This window comes from Vollenhovia emeryi, unplaced genomic scaffold (genome assembly GCF_000949405.1).
Source record: "Vollenhovia emeryi isolate VEMERY1.0 unplaced genomic scaffold, V.emery_V1.0 DF939172.1, whole genome shotgun sequence".
Lineage (NCBI taxonomy): Eukaryota > Metazoa > Arthropoda > Insecta > Hymenoptera > Formicidae > Vollenhovia > Vollenhovia emeryi.
Window position 1 is genome coordinate 85621 of NW_011967194.1, and position 19588 is coordinate 105208.

The window sequence follows — 19588 nt, forward strand, 5'->3', positions numbered from 1 at the left end:
CTGCCGCTGGATTCGACGGTCATTACTACGAGAATCGTTGCAACGTCGATTCGTTAATTCGAGCAGACATCAAGACCGCGCACGTCGCGCACTCGAGCGAGTCGCATGTCGACAAGTCGTTCTTCACATCGAATGCCTCTTGCACATGGCCCGTGTAGGGACAAAGCGACGGACGCTCAAGAGAGCGACAGCGGAGAAATCCCCCTTTCAAGGAGGGGGATTTCTCTCTCACAAAGGAATCATATTAATTAGATCGTTAATTAAAATTAATAACGACATCCGGCGCGCCGGATGGCCGCGTCCCGCTCGTTCGAAACAAACGGCGCATTACATTAATGGATCCTAATATCCGTGTACGCGACACGTTTTAATTAACGCAGACAATAATTAGTCGAAATCGCGGGGAGCATCGGCCGGCGGTAAATCGGATTATACAGGACATTGCGCGAATTTTCGATGGCACATAGTGGCGTGCGGTACGACACGGGCGACGCGGCGGTATCGATAGGTACGGCGGGAAAGACTCTTCTCTATGGGCTTTACGTGTTCATCAATAATTATCGGACGTTCCCGGCAGCAATGTAATTAGACTGCCGCAAAGATTCGAGCGAAATGGAGAATCCCCCTCGCGAGTCGTGGACTGTCAAAACTGTGGAGCGACAGCGACGCATTATCGTAAATTGACTTGCTACAGCAACAATAATTCCACGGCGCTTTCAGTATTTTTTGCAAAATTGGATGAGATATTAAGAATAATGCACTCGCGGTGTATTAACAGCTTAAGTACTCGACGATTTTTCCCCTTACCGAATTAACTCGGCTATAATCGTTTCGGCAGAGCGTTACACTGAATAATGCATAGAGCGCACAATCGCATTTTTGCACCGGTGCATCGAGTTACCGTTGCATTACTGCTAATTATAATAATGATCAGCTATTTCAACCCGCTCGTTCTCGCGAGAGCGAGATAACAGATATTAAATGGAAACATTTGTGAAAATTAATATGTATATTTATACGCCGGCGTATGCGCGCCGGGACAAACAGCCTGCTTCAAGAGTACTGCTAATTGCACCGTTTCGAAAACACGTTTCATTGACTAAACGATAACTTGAAATAATCAATTACACGGCAATTGATTGCGCGCGACAACGCATTCGGGGGCAGCAAAGCGCGAGGCAAAAACCTGTGCGACGAAAAGCACGGATAAAACGCTAACGAATCAAACGTAAAGTACGACGGAGGAAAACATAGGCGAGATTACACGGAGAGAGATATTTATAGCCTCTTCTTATGAAACCTTATCAGTCGCTCGCGATGATGAAAAGTCTTGTCTGCCAATTTATGATCGGAGCCCACGTGTTACGGGAGTAAATTTTTGTCGCGGCAATATCCGTAATAAATTTCGTTCGCGATGCGTTACGTTGCTCCGACAGACAGGCGGGCAGTCAGCCGGTTCAACTTGACGCCGAACTCCAGTCGCGTGTCCATTCAATACGCTTCGAGACAATTAAAAAGTACAAAATAATTCGCCGCCTCGTGAAAAATAAGCCAATCCGGCTCGGTCGAGTACCTCGTTAACCGTAGCAGGGGGTGCTCGAAATTTTTGCTTAAATAATTAACGCTCCCATTACGTATTGTTTGTGAACTCGGATGAGAATGTTAGTTACCGCCGCAAATTGCGGAAGCGAATAAGGCCGACCGCGACGTCGACGACGACGACGACGACGAAGACGACGACGAGAAGAGGAAACACGAGATCCTCCAGACTTACAAAGAGCATAGAATTGCGAGGCGCGGTGCACGAGGGGCGAAGCGCGAGGGCGAGGAGCAAAGCGAAGACGAGCAGACGCAAGGGGCAAAAACCACCCTAGACCGAGCCTCGGTTTCTACGTTTAAGCCCCCTCGTACGACGATATATCCTCATCCGCACGAATTTTCGCGCCACTCGGCTCGCTCTCTGGACTTTCGGCTGTATCGACCGGCCCTAAAACATCCCTCCCTTTCACTCTCCAGCCTCGAACGACCGTCCGCGCCCCGCCTATGCCCCTGCGGGTCTGTTTCCATCTCCGTCCGCGAGCGACGGTCTCACTTGCTCCCGGGGCGGAGGAGGCGATCGACCGCCGTTGCTTTCATCGTCCGAAGGTTTCCGCCGAGTCCCTCGGCTTTCCTTCCGCCGCCTCGCGCCCTCCCGACGTGCCATTTAGGCCTGCCCTTCGCCCTCAGACCGCCACGCCGTACGTCGTGCTTCTAGAAAACGCAGACCCTCCAGCTGCCCCCGAGCACGAGGCGGCCAAGATTTATTTATGCTCGGCGGGATTTATGCAGGAGGACCTCTTGCAAATGGAATATGCGCTGTAATATCGAATGTGAAACCGCGCGGAATGCACGGTGGGGGAAGACAAAGAGAGGGACATGCCAGGCGGTGACCCGCGCTACGTGTGCATTCCGATTTCGGCGCGCAGCCGAATTCTACCGCATCGCGGACGCGCGTCTGCCTTTACGCGCGCGCATAGACGCCCGCGTGACACGCGCGCTGCGCGAGATAACGTGCTCATTCCCGGCCGCGGCGTAAATGGGGCACCAACGCGATCGTCTTGCAGCGATAAGATTTAACAGCCGTAAAATAATGACGGCGGGAGGCTTAATCGTCTCCCCCCCCCCTCCCCCCAAGTCGTATCTCACTTCGTCATCGAGTTCGCTCTTTCTTTCATCGCACGCGTATTCCCGGGTTTAATTTACGACGCGCGCTGCAACAGAAGAGAGAGAGAGAGAGAGAGAGGGAGAGGGAAAGAGAGAGTCTGCGCCACTTGTCGCGCGGACCCGGCGAGATAAATTACTCTCGCGCACCCCCGATGTAACGTATCGTCTACTTTAGCCGCGAGCGGAAACGCTTCTTTGGCCGCGACGCGCAAAGAATTCCGCGATCCCGCGGCGAGGTACAAGACGAAGTACGAGGGAAAGGAGTAAATCCGCGCGAGCGGTAACGTCGGATACTGGATACGACAACCAGCGTAATGTACTTTCTCGGCTCACGCCGGGTCACGCCGCTGCCGAGCAAAAAGAGTAAACGAAATGGAGAACGACCATCCAGCGCAAATGCACACACACACGTACACACATACGCGAGCGCGCGCACAAACGCCTCGAATCTCTGGCACGACCTGTCGCCGCCTGTTGCTGTGTACACGGTTGCTTGCCGCGCGACGTTTCCGGTAAGACGGTGATTTTGTTTCAACCGTTCCGCCGGAATCGATTGGACCCGTCACGTCTGATCGAGAGACGAGGAAACGGAGCGTCAAGTAAATCCACCTTTCGCGCTGCTTACTCATCCGTCGATTCCGCGCGGGTCGCGGCCGCCTCCGCCGCAGAAATAACACGCCGCGGCGCGCCGTGTATTTTCAAGCACGTCTTAAAATGCAGGGAAAACGACGCGAGGGCTTAAACGCGCCACGGAGCTTCGCGCCGCGATCGGGTTTACTTAGATCAATGGTGGATTAACGAGCCATTGCTTTGCCCGAAGTACTCGCTCGAGACTCTTAAGCGCCCGCCCCGGGCAATTAATTTCACGGCTATCTTAGCTTAACTCGGAGCGAACTGTAAACTACTGTTGCCCGAGCGCGAGAAAAAAAATAAACAAGCGACTGTAATCACGTGTTTAATCGCGGGGAAATGACAGGGAGGAGGGGGACGGAATAACACGCGTATCTCTTCTGCGAGAAGCGTCGAACAAATTGATTTTAGTTGATTTAGCTATTTTTATACGTGATGTTTCCGGTCGTTGCGGCCGGCCGATTGGACATCGTCCGCTCGATCGCGCGTTACACTCAAAAAAAAAAAATGCCCAGTGGTCGAATTGGTGTGGACGCCCGCCTAGAGCGTAGGGAAGTCCAGGTTCAAACCCTGGCTGAGGTAATATTTCTCGCAATAAATTTCTGTAATTGGAATTTGCCAGTTGGCGAGCGTGGCGCAGAGAAATGTGCGCTGCTTAGTGAACAAATGCGCGAAAAGATCCGAGTTCAAATCCACGGACACCGCTGGTATTTTTCGGTATCTCCCGAAGGGAAGTGGCAACCGAGAGTATCTTGTCACACACACACACCCTTTTAGAGGTATGGCCCTCCAGATGGGAGGTTTCCTTCGGCAAGGTTAGCAGCCTACCGAAGATGAAGTAAAACCAAATTACTCAAACCAGAACGAGAACTGGATAAAACCGGCTTTAAGCCTAATACGCGAGGAAGAGGAAGAATTTGCCAGTTAGCGTCGTTTAATAGTTATTCTACATTGGTTAATCGTGTACTGGAGTCAAATAATTCTTTACGTCAAAAAAATGTCTTACAGGTAGGTTTCTAGATGTTGCAAATTTGTCACTATTTTGCGTATCTGCTGGAAAATTGTTTGTAGCCTACAAAATTTATAGCAGCAACATTCTACAATAGTATAAGTTTAGTTTAGTTTAGTTTCGTGACTAAAATTGAACTTCGGTACCTAGAACTAGCCTTGTAAGGCCCGGTTTCACCAACGTTATTCAACTGCAAGTTCAGCTTAATTCGTTCCTTGTCTCTTTTCAACTGTTACTTTAGAAAGAGACGAACACAAATTAAACTAACAATGAGGTTAAAGTTAAGCGACGTTTGGTGAAACCGGGTCTAAGGAGTATAACTGTTTATCTACCGCAATCAAACGTTACAATGGACGAGCGTCACAGAAAGACTTTCTTCCTGACATTCGCTAACAGTTCGGCTAGAAATTCTGCTTCCGTTATTTAAATTGATTAAATACAAAGCATATGCGATTTCGCAGTAATGGCTATTCGTTTATATATCTCAGTTATGTTTTCGTACCCAGAAATTTGTTGCTGCAGTTGCAAGATTATTTTTTTGAGTACACGTAGGAAATCTCGAATATGTAACGCTCGCTCATGACCTTATTTACAACATATAGGTGTTTAGATTAGATGGACAAGCGGTCGTTGGTCCTACCTGTTTGTCCTGGCTTAGTTACAAAAACATTTAGAGACGGGGAAGAGAGAGATGACGAGCGATTGCTGGCGGTCAAAAGATCGCGAGAGAAGTAGTCGAGACTCCGAGCGATAAAGACGTATATTTTTTACATCGCGTACTATTCTATCGCGATTATTACGACATTGTTAATTCTCGCCTCGCATCGAGGAGGCGGTCTCGTAATCCGCGCCGTAGCTAAACGCCAAAGGCCATCGGCGACTTCTTGCAACGGCGACTATCGACAACTCCGGTTTCTCAAAGCGCGACCCGACTCGCCGCCTCTCGGCCGCGTTTATTTCGTTAATGAGCGAGCGAACGGGCGGGCAGATTAATGAGGCTGTGCCCCGCGGCCGACGCGCCGAATATCGACGAGGACGACCGAGCTACGCGAGCGGCGAATAGATGGTGGGTGGATACACGTGATCCTCTCCTAACTCTGACCCGCGACGTCCCTCCCCTCCCGCCCTCGCTGAGTTACGAGGGCTTGGAAACGGACATCCATATATCGGAGCTCTTGGTTAACGGTACGGCCGCATAACGCGGCGTTAACCGACGCGCGAATCACCCGGTGATCCGCGGTAACAGGGCAACGATGCGATTCGGGGGAAGCATATGGAACGGCGGGAATAGCGATGCGTCATACCCGGGGATCGATATAGAAAGCCCTGGAAACGTAATTCCAAAAATCGGTTCGGCGCACGCGGGGCCAACGAAGAATGGAGCTTCTCCAACTAATTGAAGTTCCCGGAGAGAAGGTCCCGAGCGAAGCTCCCTCTTCCCCCCCCCCCCTCTCTCTCCCTTTCTCTCGGAATCTGAATACCGAAGTGGTACTCGTAATACCCCGCAAGTAATTCGATAGTATCCTTGAAGGCGTAGGCGTACCCGTCTCCAGCTTGAAAGCGACCTCTCCCCTAATATCGCGGCCGCGCCGTAATCTATTAAATCGCTCCTCAAACAGTCCGGGGCGCAAACAAGCCGAATATGTTTACCTTCTTCAGATCCTTGCTGGCATCGGCGTCCTCGGCTTTTCGCTTCTCGGTGATCTTCGGCGCAGGGACCGCCACCGCCGCCTCCCGCAGGGGTTTCAAATCGACCTGCAACGAAAATAAGTAAACCTCATTATCTATTCCATTGCTCCCTCTACACACGCCCGGACCGGCGAAAATAGCGTGGCCTTAATTTTCACAATATCCTTTTTTCTTTAAACCATCTCGCGCGCGCGCGCGATGCTTTAACGGGCCGCGGGATACCGGTTGTGATACAATGGACGCGGACAAGGCATCATTGGTCATTGTGCATCCGGATGTTGCCGTTGATGTTGCCGCAGGCGCAGGAGCCGGGCACGCGGCAAGGGCACGGGGACGGGCATCGATTTATGGTAATTCGGTTAACTCGTCTCTATTTTACGCGCGCGTTTACGTTCCACATACTAATCCGGCGTTAATGGGACGAGTAAATACAGAGAGGGCAGAGTGTGCCCCCCCCCCCCCGCGAGTCCGCCGGAGCTTGATTTGCCGCTTGATAATTCGACACCGCTACGCCCGGTAATGACTATCCCTTCGCGTCGATTTGCGAAAGGACAGGCGGGACGGACGGAAGGACAATCAGTCGATCGAGTGATTTGCATCGGGTCTTAATCGGTGTCGTGAATATCGGCGCGAGACACCCGCGAGGAGCCACGCGCTTCCCCGGCACACCCGCTCCGAACGCGGCGGAGTCCGATGGGGCCGGGCGTATACGCCGGAATTGGTAACCGCTTCGCGCGCTTTCGTTTCCGGCGTATATATAATTTAGCTTTCCTAATTAACTTAAGCGACGAACGTGAAGTGTGCTCCTTTCAGCTCCACTTTCCTACGCTTCCTGCATTTAAAGCGAAACAAGGCGGATACTCCGGGTTGGTATAAGAAGAAAGGGGGAAACAAAAAGATTGAAGGTAATTGCAGGAAGTGCAGCTAAAGCTAAAAGACTTATGGTGTACGTGGAGGAATTTTAGAGTCCAAGAGACGCCCCGGGTGTCCCTCGGAAATGTAGATGCAGTTCAACCGGGGGTTAACACAATTACGCAATCGCGTGTCTCGCCATTTGCATAACGAGGAATTAACGGGATTACGTCGCGTGTCCTATTAGCCATCCGTAATCCCGTCGGCGTGAGATCTGGATTATAGACACTCTTCTATGATTCAAAATTGCAAATACGAGTCCGTGGAAAAACACCGGGCGGAAAAGCGAGAAAGGAACGACGTCGGAACGGAGGGAAGAGCGCGCGAGTTAAATCGCGACTCGAACGTTTCGAGATACGCGAGCTTAAACGTCAAACGGGGCATTCGAGGGAACATTTTGCTGCGGTATCATCGCTACCGTGGTCCATCGAGTTCTGCGGCCCATTACGAAATGCACCGCGAACGCGCGAACCGCTCGCGGTTTTCGCGAGCGTGCATCGACACCGGTGCGTGCGACCGACAAATGACGAACGCGCGAATCCGGATGGACGAGCTATAGTCCGCATGGCTGACGCATCGAATCGAGATCGAGAGACCGATCGGACACACGGGTGCCGTTCCGCAAACGTATCGCCGCACATTCGGTGCGAATGAGGCTTTAGGGTCGCTAGGGTCGCCCCTGACAACGCCCTTGCCTGCATTGCGGTAGCTCTTTCTCTCCACCCTGACGATATCCTTCCACCATGACACACACGCCCGAGGAAAGAGTCCTGCGAAAGAGCAACGGGTAGATTCACACGTTCTCGGCGCAGCCAATTATTTGGAATCGCGCACGATTAAGCGATTCGCCGAGTCGCGCAGTAGTCAGCGAAGTATTAAAAAAAAACGAAACGATACAAATGACACGTCCACAGTCGCGTCGCGGACGCAGACGTTTCCGAAAATAATTTCTGCTCGTCTGGGTGTCTTTCGCGTTTCGCGCTTTGATTGCGGCATTGGCTTAGGCCGGCGATTCGTCTCCCTTAAAATAGCCGAAAACGCGCCGCAAACAAGACTCGAAAGCTCCCATTTTCACGGTACGTGACTGCGGCCGCGTCTCATGTGCACGTGTGTGCGTGCACAGCCACGTGATGGGTTGGAAACTTTCTTCCGCGGGACGAAAAAGAATGATGAATAACCGCTCGACATGAAGGTTCTCCCCACCCGCTGCGCTCCGCGGAGTGGCCCGCTATTGTTGCGTCACGCTTCCAACAATTGGACCCTCCCCGTGCAACGTTGATTTGCATTCGGGAAAATTTCGAGGGGGCCAATCGCGAAAAATATTTGCCGTCGCGAAACGCGCTTGACGGGAAGCTCCAGTTACATAACAACGATATAATGAGAAGCTTACATTATACTATATTTATCGAACTGAAATCTCGCGGAGGAGACGATTCCCGAGGTAAAGCGACCGCCGGTCTCGTCACGCCGGTATTTATGAATAAATCCGGGGGAGCGGCGGCCGCAACAAAAGGGACGTGAGCGTCGCTTTTCTTCGGGAAAGCGGGCCACCCCATTGGGATTCATCCATCACCGGCGATATAATTGAGAAAGCAGATCGCCCGCATTCAGGATTTACATTTTCAGCGCCACCGCTGGAACTCAATTTACCCGTTTATCCGCGCGTCCCTCGGACGGACGGACAAGCGAGGTAATACACTTCCGAGTCATTAGCGGGGGAGTCCCACTTCGTGCCCCGCTGATGCCGCGAATTTTTCACCAATTTCCGCCGGCCGACGTTTCGCCGGCCAAATTGCCGTGTTTATCGGCTCACGTTTCGCGCCGTTCGCGAGATGAAAATGCGCGCGATATTTCCAAGGGCGAAGCGCGACCGCATTAACAATGTTAGACGCGAAACGAGAGCGCGCGTAAATACCCGTATATAGAGATTTCTAGTGTCTTACTGCGTGAGAATCACAGACTTCCATACACTACCATAGTATAACTAGAGTGCCTACTGTCATGTGTTTCGCTTTGCGTCGATTCTTTCTGCCATGGAGTCTGTATGGAGACCGAGCATTTTTTAAATATTCGCCGAGAATGTCTTTGGAATATTGGTTCAGAATAATTTTTTAATATTCATCGAGTTTATGTATTGCACAATGTTTATTGTGTAATACACTTCTCTTGTGCAAAAGGCAGTGAAACCAGTGATCGTACCATATGTATATAACCGACACGCTATATTCGATGGATTATTCTATTCGCATTCGAAAAAGATTTATAGTAGTGCCAGTCGAATATTCCACGAGGATGAGATAAATATATAAGAATGACCTATGGAATATTCCAAGTATTCTTGAAGAATATTCTTCAAATGTTCAGAGTGTCTTGTGCTATCTAGGTGCAGACTCCATGCTTTCTGCGCATCCGCCATTATTTTGGTGGAGCCAATGAGACCGATGTCGTATACGTGGTAGTGTGGCAGGATTTTACACCAAAAACCTGGTGGAATACCACGTGATCGAAACCGAAAAGATCAAAAGACTGACAGAGAGTGGGATACAGTAGAAACATACTGCTTAATTTACCTAACAAGACATGGCGTCACTCTCGCCTCACTTTTCAGTTCGAAGGTAGCAGTCTAGCGGTATACAGGGTGTTTCAGGAAGAAGGGTCAATATTCTGGGAGGTGATAGTATCGGTAATTTTAAGTAAAAATGTTGATACGAATGTATGTCCCATTCCCCGCTGTTTCCGAGATAGAGCTATTTGAATGTGCAGTCGCAAAATTACTGACAAGAAAGAAATACGACGTACCATTTCAAATAAGACATTTTTACGGATTATAATAAATTTTCCAAAAATTTCACCGTTAACAACAATGCATTTTTCAACTCTTGCCTGAATGGCGTGTTGCTCGTCCGAGTACGTCGTGACGTTCCTTTACATTTCGAGCATTTCCACGATGTTATCAGCACAACGGTCAACAGACGTATAAGAGTAAATTCCCGCAGACGTTTATGAGGTTGGATGAAGGGTGAAGGGTACAGAGAAAAAGTAAATACGCGAGACATTCAAGTGGCTCTATCTCGGAAACAGTGGGGAATGGGACGTATATTCGTATCAACGTTTTTGCTTAAAACGACCGATACTATCACCTCCCAGAATATTGACCCTTCCTCCTTAAAACACCCTGTACAGAAGTCTGCGGTGAGACCGTCAACCGTTCGGTCTACTTCGGAAGAATGAACGGACGACCGTAAGAAACGACGATAATGCGCAATTGTAGCCGTGTACGTAATAAATAAAGGCAACGATTGCTTTTTTAGCCAAGTGACCGCGCGCCACTTCCATCATCCTTGACTGCAGCCGTCACCCAGAGATCTCTCTTTCACCGCCTTGACCACGCGCGGCGTATACGCCGTGCCTCAATTAATCGCGCGCGCGCGAGCCGCGTTACGGTCGACATTTAATCGCAACCGCTGGTCGCGTGTAACGTTTTAGCGCCGGCTCGTTTACGCGTTTATTACCGTGTCTCGATACACAGCGTAATTCCGAGATTGACGTTTCCGGCGCCCGATGACGAAGAACACGCGGAATTGGGAAATGAGCTTGGGGGAGGAGGCGCTCAACGGTATGATCGAACGGTATTATTATTAAGTCGATTATCATGGCAATGGATCATTTCATTAACGACCGTGAGTGCGTCCTCCGGTAGCGCCTTCGTGAATATTTCAAGGTATGCATGACTGGCTTAATGATTCCTGACGATAATAACTCGTCGCCGATTGATTCAGTACCGCCGGCGTCAAAAGAATTAGCGATTAAAACGTACGCGTTGATTATGGATATGGAGAGATGAAAGGAAGCATTAGCTGTTACAGCGACCGCGGGATTTCGCGTGAAAAGAGAGCTCGGAGGCCCAATATTTCAACGGCCGGTTCGATCGGCACCGAGGAAAAAAAAAAAAGTTTGTCAGGTATCATCGAGCCGCGTTAATTAATAGTCGCTCCGAGTAAAACGGCCATCCCATCGGCAACGGCAGCAATAATAGCCAACCAGCGTGACAACGATTTATCATTTACTGCGCGCTGCACCATAACCGGGCAATCGTTAATCTTTATCACGAAGAAACTCGACACACTACGAGCTACATAACAATAATATTAATGGGATATAAATATTAATACCGAGGTAAAATTCGTTCGACGCCCAAGTGTCCGCGGCGTAGCTGCGAGGGAAAATATGTAAAAGGTCTAAGGCAATCGTGCTAAAAGCCCGACGGTTCCTCTACGCTACGGCGGATGAATGAGGATATTTACGGCAGCCTAAACGGAAAAGAATCGCACGCGTAAAAGCGGGACGCATTCGCGAATCGGGGGGTGCCGTGCCAAGTCGAGGGGCACGATCGCGTGCGTATAATAATTCGCGGAACGGCGCAATTAGAGGGAATATTCCGGTGGTGTACAGCGGCGTAAGATTAAACGAGGAACGGCGCGACGAGAAAAGGCGCGGTAATGCGGTTGTCTTCGCGTCTGCCTTATCCAAATCCGTGAGTAATTGGAGGCAAAGCGAGCGTGGGAAGCGCGGTTGAAGGCAGTGTGGAAGCGTTAGTCGCGACTTCGTTAAGCTCGGGACGCCTCATTTCCTAATGGACGAAGCCCCGGGCCTCGCCCCTTCCTCTCTGTCTCTCTCTCCCTCTCTCTTTCGTCCCATCGCCTTATTTTCCGCGTCTCCGCCGAGCCGGTGCATTTCCCGACTCTCTCGCCCTCTATCCGATAGTTAAATACCACCGAACGGCACGTGCGAAAGGGCGAAGCTTTGTTAAAGCTCCAGAGCCCCCGGTAGACGCGTTTCGCCGTGGCACAGACGATTAGACCGGCGAAACTTGACGGCGATTATTCACGGGGTGTTACGTTTCATCTACGGATTCTTTGATCAATTTGGAGCCGACTAGCACGAGCCATAACGCGAAACGTCGACGGGCCTGAACGACCAGGCTTCGCCCGTCGTACAAATACCTTATTCTTCATTTAATTTCCGCTGATCAAAGAATTCCGAATTGATCAAAGAACCGGTGGATGGAACGCACGTTCGCCGAGATCCGAGAAATCCCACGTTATATCGCCGGCTGGTGGAAGCCAGACGGAAATACGAGCCGTAGCTTCAACGTAAAGGCTATTCTATCGCAGGACTTCTCCTACGCTGCTAAGATATAACGTCGTAATAAATTATCCCGTAATAAGGGAGAAGGACTGCAAACGTGCGCTATATTGCTGCGCGAAAATTCCTTCGTTGCAAGTACGAACTCGCAATTTGTCTAGTGGCACGCAACCACCCCCCTCTTCGTTGTAGTTGATCGAATTGTCGTCGCAGCGATTACAATCTTCCAAGACCAACTACCGCTGTTTGATTAAGCCCGTATAATTTACCGTGAAAGCTGCGGTCTCTGAAAGCTGCTGCATATACGACGGAAAATTGCACGAACGGTGGGCCCAGCGCAGTCGCAGCGACGGAGCGAGCGCGAACGCACATTGTCCTTTTCGAACGACGCGCATATAGACGTACACCCATGGGTTTTGATCATCACCGTGACATTTTGTCACGTGTCTACGATGCGCAAAATTAACGCTTCGACGGCCGACAAAGCGAGACACGGTCTTCCGTCGCAAAATATAATTAACGTCTCTCTCGCCGAGGAAACCATTCAAAATGAACTTTCGTAAAACACGACGTTAGATAAAAGACATTGCCGGTCTCGTGAGGATAACGTCAACATCTCACGTTCCGGCGGTATTTAACCAACCTTGGCTGGCTCCTAAAACAAACATCTTCCTTCGACGTTTCCCCGAGATTGCGTTAAAACTAGTTCATACAACCGAGAACCGACGAAGTAACGTCGTTTGCGAGATACGCGGACACTCTATTTACCCGCGGTATAAGTCTCCGGGACGGTCTGACCTTTCCGCGAATGGCCATCGCCGTCCCGGGCATAAAACTGAAACTGTTTTATCAATACGAAAACGACGAGGGAGCGTCGTGAGAAAGAAAGAGAGAGAGAGAGAGAGAGAGAGAGACAGGAGGAGGAGAGGAAGAAAAAAGGGCCCGGTACCTCGAGGACGACGCCTCCGTCGTCTTCGCCGACGTTCCATCGTGTTTGCCGACGAAACGCAATTTGCAAGTCGGCGCTAATTTATTTTCGCCGCGGACGGACTTCCCGGGGGAACTTCGCCGGCGAAAACTGAGCCCCGACACCGTCGCGCGTCGCTCCGCGCAAATTGCCAAGTTTCGGCGGCGCATTGAGTTCGTGGGGATGCGCTCTCTCGCCAAGTGGTAAACTAAACACCGCAGAGCGATATAATCACTGCGCTTTACGATTATCGGGGGAGCGGAGGGGGGATGCGGTACGAATCGAGTTGACATGTTGCGCTATACACGCGGATATGCGGAACGAGCGGAACTTTCTCAACATGATCAATAAGTTAAATCGCGATCAGTCATGAAACTAAACTACGAACGGGCGCATACGTCCCGGTCCCTAATGGGATTTCTTCGGCAATACATACGTATACATATTTAAAAGCGTAGCACACCCGGGTTAGCAATCACGTAGAGTCGGGGACGTGGCTTCGAATTATTGATCGGGGAAGCGTTCGCAAATATATTGCAAATATATTGTTAGTAACGTCCGCCAATTCCTTGGCTCGGCCATATCTCGCATGAAATATACAGAAACAAAACGCGCCGGCAGCATAATACACAGTTACCATAAATATTTTGCAGCCGGCTGAACGATCCTCTCGTCGAGCGGCTTTTGGAGAATCGTCCAGCTGCATAAAGTCCGCCGGTGTAGTCGCGTTACATTCAGGCCGGGAGAGATACAAAGAGGATGTATTTTCAAGTCTAACTTATTCAATCGCTCGCTACTGCCAGCGAGATGCCGCACGGGCAGAAAATTCCTCGCGAAGACAGCATTTGCAATTTTACTTAGTGCCAAAATATAATCCTGCACGTGATACCGCGCGTCTAAAACCCCCGCGTGCAAAACCGTTTCTTCTTACTAGAAAAATTAGCATTATTGTCTGGCGACGTCGGCACGTCTATCGATCTCGTCTAACAGCGAGCGCGCTCGTACGCGCCCCGGATCGAACAAGATGTTAAACTTCGCGTGTCTTCGCGCAATCAGATGTTTCCACTTCAATGCGAGTCGGCGATACGTGAGAAAGTTTGTTGTAACCGCGCGCCAGCCATTACGGCTAAAATCGTTTGTCCTTCGAGGACGGGTGGCGGGGGAAGGAGCGTTCTCGCGCGAGCGGACAATGCGCGGGACAGATTGTAACGGGAGCGGGACGGAAGGAGAATTGAGAAGCGCGGGCGCGAAGGAGAATTTTAAACACGGGACACGCGCCAGGTGAGTAACCCGCGAGTTTTAATTAAATTACACGGGGATGGAAAAACGAGCGATGTGACGCGGCGTAATGAATGCGCGACACGCAACGCTCCGATCGGCAACACACCCTTCCCTCGAAACTATATCGCGTATCCTCCAATGAATAATAAAATTCAGCGGGGAAAGAAAACGATCGCAACTTTTTTTTCCTTCCCACCCGCGCGCGGGTAAACTTGTCCGGGAGGGAGAGAAAGAAATGACGTGATCCCACCCAACAATACGGGGCGGCAAGTAGCACTACTTCGGGCATCGGCCGCGATGACACATCGGCGCGCAAAAACCTGGCGGGAACAACAACAAGGTTAATTGAAATGCGAATAACGAGAAAAAATGGCACGAACCGGAGGGAGAACGGAACGAGCGGGCGGCACGCGATGTCCTTTTGATCGGTCTCTGCACTCTCTCTTTGCGCGCCCCTCGTCTTCACGAAAAAGGAGAGAGAGAGAGAGAGAGAGAGAAATGGCAAAGAGGGGTTGGATTGCGTGCCAATATCACGTATATTCCGCAGCACGTACGATTCGTACACGTAGCACTGTTCTGAACACCAGTGGCGTATCCAGAAGCCGGATTAAAGCGGTGCAGCGTCGTAGAAAATATTAATTATGCACCCCTTTCAATTTTTAGGTGGTTGTTCTGACACGCGCGAGACACGTGCTCTCGACTCCGATCTACGTTACGATTCGCGCTTTACGACCAGGCGCGGTCGGTTCCCTATAATTTCTCAATGATTAAAGCGAAAGGCGATTAAGGGGATGCTGGAGTGATTCTGCACTTTTGGCACCTTTCGCTCCTAGAGCCGTCAATTCGCGAAATTGTGTGGCTTTTGTGTACGAACCGACAGTGTTCCACTATTCGGACTAAATGAGAGAACAGCATGGTATCACTGAAATTAAGTTTAGAAGCCTAACAAAAAGTCGATTTACTCGAATAAGTTATAGGTTACCTAACACATACCGTACACAAAAGCCACATAGTTTGTATATTACACAAACGTGTTCACGAATTGACAGTTTCTACACTGAAAAAAATTTCTGGTTGAATATGGACGAATCAGATAATTCCTTTAGGATTTACCAGAATTCCTGTAATCCTACAGAAATTCTGGTAAATCCTAAAGGAATTCTGGTAAATCCTAAAGGAATTATCTGATTCGTCCATATTCAACCAGAAATTTTTTTCAGTGTAGGAGCAAAAGGTGTCAAAAGTGCAGAATTAGTCCAGCATCCCCTCGATATATCGCATATTAATCGCCTATCACCCTAATCATTGAAATGCGATCGAAGCGAATCGATCGATAATTTTGCAACGAGCTCCAGATATTTTTATAAGACGCGAAGGAGCTTGTGCCCGCGATAAATTGTGCCTCGTCATCGGTATAATATCTCGTTCGACGAGCGCGGGACTCATAAAGTGCACTTAGATATAAATATAGTATCGCGCAATATCTGGAGACGCATATTCGTAGCGTCTCTCCCTGCATCAGCCGCTGAAATATCACGTCGACGTCGGAATAATTTCCCATTTCTGCATGTCCCTTGAGCTCTTATTTTTAACAAAACTCGCCGCGGCAACGGCGTCCCTTCACATTTCCTCGACTTTCCATTCCGCGTAGAACGTATTTCTCGCATTCGCTATGCGCGCTGCCTCGCCGCTCGATCTTGCTCTCCCAAGAGCAATAGGACAGGGCACGCTTGTACGACGAATGAAAAGCCGGGAGTACGGAATAAAAGCATAAATAGAATTCTTTTGTGTGGATGAAGAGCACAACCCGCGCCGTTATTTATAATATAAACTTACGAAACTCTTCGCGAGAGCTAATTACTTTACCTTCGCGGCGGTCCCGCGTAAATCTCGTGATTAATTAACGCTATTAAAATTAATTGTTTTATAATTAATAGCAACTAATTAACCCTAATCCACGAGTAATTAATATCGCTCCTTTTTTCCCTTAATTCCGCGCGGTAATAACCGCGTTATGCAAATGATTTCTTTCCTCTTCTCTTTTTTTTCGGTTAGGGGGATCCCACGAGAATCCCGCGCACCCACCTATCGACGTCGCGTCGGTTATAAGCAATGGGCGGCGGCGGGTGCGTTTCAACCCCCTCGATAGTTACTGCTCGGTAACGTGACGGGCCTGCGATGCATCGGTGTGCACTCAACGTCGATGGTTCGCTCCCGCGGATGTACCGGGAGTGAAACGCCGGTGCATTAATTAACGTCGTCAGTAGGTATGCACCGACGTTAACCGCCATGCACTCAGAATAACGAGGACGGCGGGAAAGGTCGGGAGGAGCGCTTGTTCCTGCAATGTGTCGGACGTTACCGGGATCGGGATCGCCGGGGCGGACCAAGGGGGGGGGGGGGCAGAGGGGGCAAGTTCCGCGGTCAAGTAATATGCATTTAATTCAATACCAAGTTAGTTACGACGATCAATCACCCGTTGGCGCCCCGCGAACAGGAGGGGGTGGGGGGGGACTTGAGCGCCGAAGCCGTTCCCAAATTCGCGATTGCCCGTCAAACTTTCGCGATGGAAAAAGAACGACTGTGTGTCGAAGAGAATCTATCATTAGCGGAAACACGCCGGTAGCTTCCATGCCACGCAGGCTCGATGTAAATTTCGGCCTCTCCCCCCCCCCTCTCTCTCTCTCTCCTCAGGCGCGCGCGTCTCATCTCACGCGCTACGGCTCCTCGTTTGTTTCCCTCCGGCGCCTTGTCATCTCGCAGATGCACGGGGGAGCGAGACGCTTTAATTAATTTCCTCGTCCTGGTGCAAAGCGGCGGTTTGCACGCACGAGAACGCGTTTCAGCGAGCGCGATGAGTACCAAGAGATGCCAACATTTTTATACCAAAAAAAAACCACGAGCAAAGAGAGGGCGAAAGGAAGGGAGAGAAGGACGGCTGGTCTCCGTGGTGAATATGCGAGAGTCGGGGGTTGGCGGCGAACGGCAAACGCGACAGAAAAAGAAGAAAAAAAAAAATGGGGAAAGGAGGGAAAAAGTTGAAGATACCGGCAATTAAAAACTTCCGTAACCAGTTCAACCACGTGTTCCAGTCACGATTGCACTCGCCTATGTATTTTTCGAGGATATCGACTGCATTTGCGCCGAACGAGCCTTCACGAGAGCCAGAGAACTGCACGAGTATATACTAATTGGGCCACCCGCTCTACATACGTCCTCGACATGAACTATGCGGTATCTCCTTCCTTCAGAACTGCGGTATTTTAATAAAAAAAAAAAGAGAGGGAGAGGTGTGCCTCCGCGAAACTAGTTGCGTCGTTCGTGTCCGCGGAAGGGAGTCAAGGCACATGGAACATCGTATACTTTCGAGCATGGTGGGAGGCTAAATGGAAGCCGCTGTCGTGCCCGTCGTTAGACGTAATGAACGTTTAATTATAAGGAAAAATTATGTGGGTCCGGGCGAGCGTATCGTTCCTCGCGGTTATTATCCCCCCGCGCTCCGCGCATTCACCCCCGCGGACGGGAAGAAGAATTACGCGCCGGCACGCATCGCGCGCCCCGCGTCTTCACGTGCCTCGCGCGCGGGCGCGGGATGTGTATTAGTCACGTCTTCCCGGCGCGCAATTGCAGTCGCTGTGGAAATGTTTTTTTTCCCCCCCACCCTGCCCTCGTTTCCGCGAGTAACGGGGCTCGCAAATGCGACGTCCGTGACTTATCGTTCCCGTCCACCCGCTCGCTCGTTCGCCAACGCGAGAGGGCGAATTTTATTTCGTCGACGGCCCCCTCCTCCTCCGCACGAAACCGAATCCGAAAAGAGATTTGCTCCACGCCGCGGCAACGCGGCGCACAACGCGAGATTCCCGCCGCACGCGGATTAATTTTCTCGGTAGCGGACACCGTTGCTGGCCACCATAGACGTACACCGAGAGACCCATTGTGTCGAATGACACGAAATAATTTGATTGAATCATTTTGTTGACTGAATCGTTTAGTTGAATATTATAAAAGGATTCTGCGCATGTTCGCTCGACCAAATTTGTGCGTTGACGTAACCAAATTTTCCAACTAAATTTTTGTTGTTGTATCAACTGAAAGATTTGCTTGCTCATATCCAAACAAGCAATTCAGTTGAGTCAACTAAATTTTGTTTCATTCAACAAAATGGGTCTCTGAGTGTAGTAATACATAGACCGAGCACGAGACGCCAGACCTGAGGCTCAGGTAGAAAAGGATAGAAAGTACAATAGGGCCGCCGTCCACTTTTCTCTTTCTAACGAGAAGAATAAAAAGAGAAAAGTCTAACTGCATTGCTTAAAAGAGAACATGCTCGATCTAGTATTACTATGTCTATGGATGGTACCGTACGAGATTTCTTTATCCCGTTCTGCGATCCATCTCGCTGCAATCGTGGCGAGCTCTTTAACGCCGAGAAAGCGCTGATAGTTATTGAAACAATATAAGCCCTACCGCGTAGCAATCGTAGTTAAGCCTCGCAAGTTTCGTAGCTTCGGGAACTTCATTATGCGCCGTCTGACTGAAGTTTTAATAGCTGTTACTACTTTGCTACGTTTGCCGCTGTAATTTAACAGGTTTATTGTTCCGTTCCATAAAGTAGCATACTTAAGTACTACCATTGCGCACATTCCGTAATTAAACCTGCGGCGGTTTGTACTAATTAAAAACTTTCGGCATACGGCCTCCCTCGTATCGCAAATTGTTTTTCGAACTGTTCATTCGCACGTCACGTAAAGTACCGCGGTTTAGCGGTTTAGTTCGCAACTTAAGGAGATTGCCCTACGAATTTGGAAATACCGTAAAAAAAAAATATATATACCGCACCGTTGTCAGTCTTTATATCCGAGAAACAATTATCCGCCGCAACAGATTTAGGAAATTGCGATGCGCGCGTTCAATTCTTCCCCTGTTTTCGCGTGCCACAGCTACAGGTGCATAATTCGCGAGGTAACATTTCCAACGCCTCGCGGTGCCAGTTTCTCCGCTGCCGCCGACGTTTCTTTTAATCGTCGACGTATCTCGAAGCAACGAGTCTCAAGGTGGCGTGAAAGAATGTCCTCGACTCTCATCGGGTATATTTTTTCGCGTGATACGAAATATCGCGGCCGACCCACGCCCTGAATGAAAAAGCCGGTCCGCTTTCTTTCCCGAAGCTGGAGTACACTCGATAAAGCACCCGGAAGGCAAACTCGCGCGAACTCGGAAAGCCGAAGTCGCGGGGGTGGCCCTTCATGTGT

At 50.0% G+C, this 19588-nt stretch overlaps 1 protein-coding gene across 2 annotated transcripts in view; it reads right to left on the minus strand.

The window, feature by feature from the left end:
• The window catches only part of LOC105563666 (RNA pseudouridylate synthase domain-containing protein 2-like), a 143843-nt gene that overhangs the window by 40232 nt on the left and 84023 nt on the right, over window positions 1–19588 (minus strand). For both annotated transcript variants that reach the window (XM_012015438.1, XM_012015439.1), the window contains one exon: window positions 5993–6097. In XM_012015438.1, the coding sequence (XP_011870828.1) occupies window positions 5993–6097 (105 nt within the window). The remainder of the gene's footprint in view (window positions 1–5992; window positions 6098–19588) is intronic.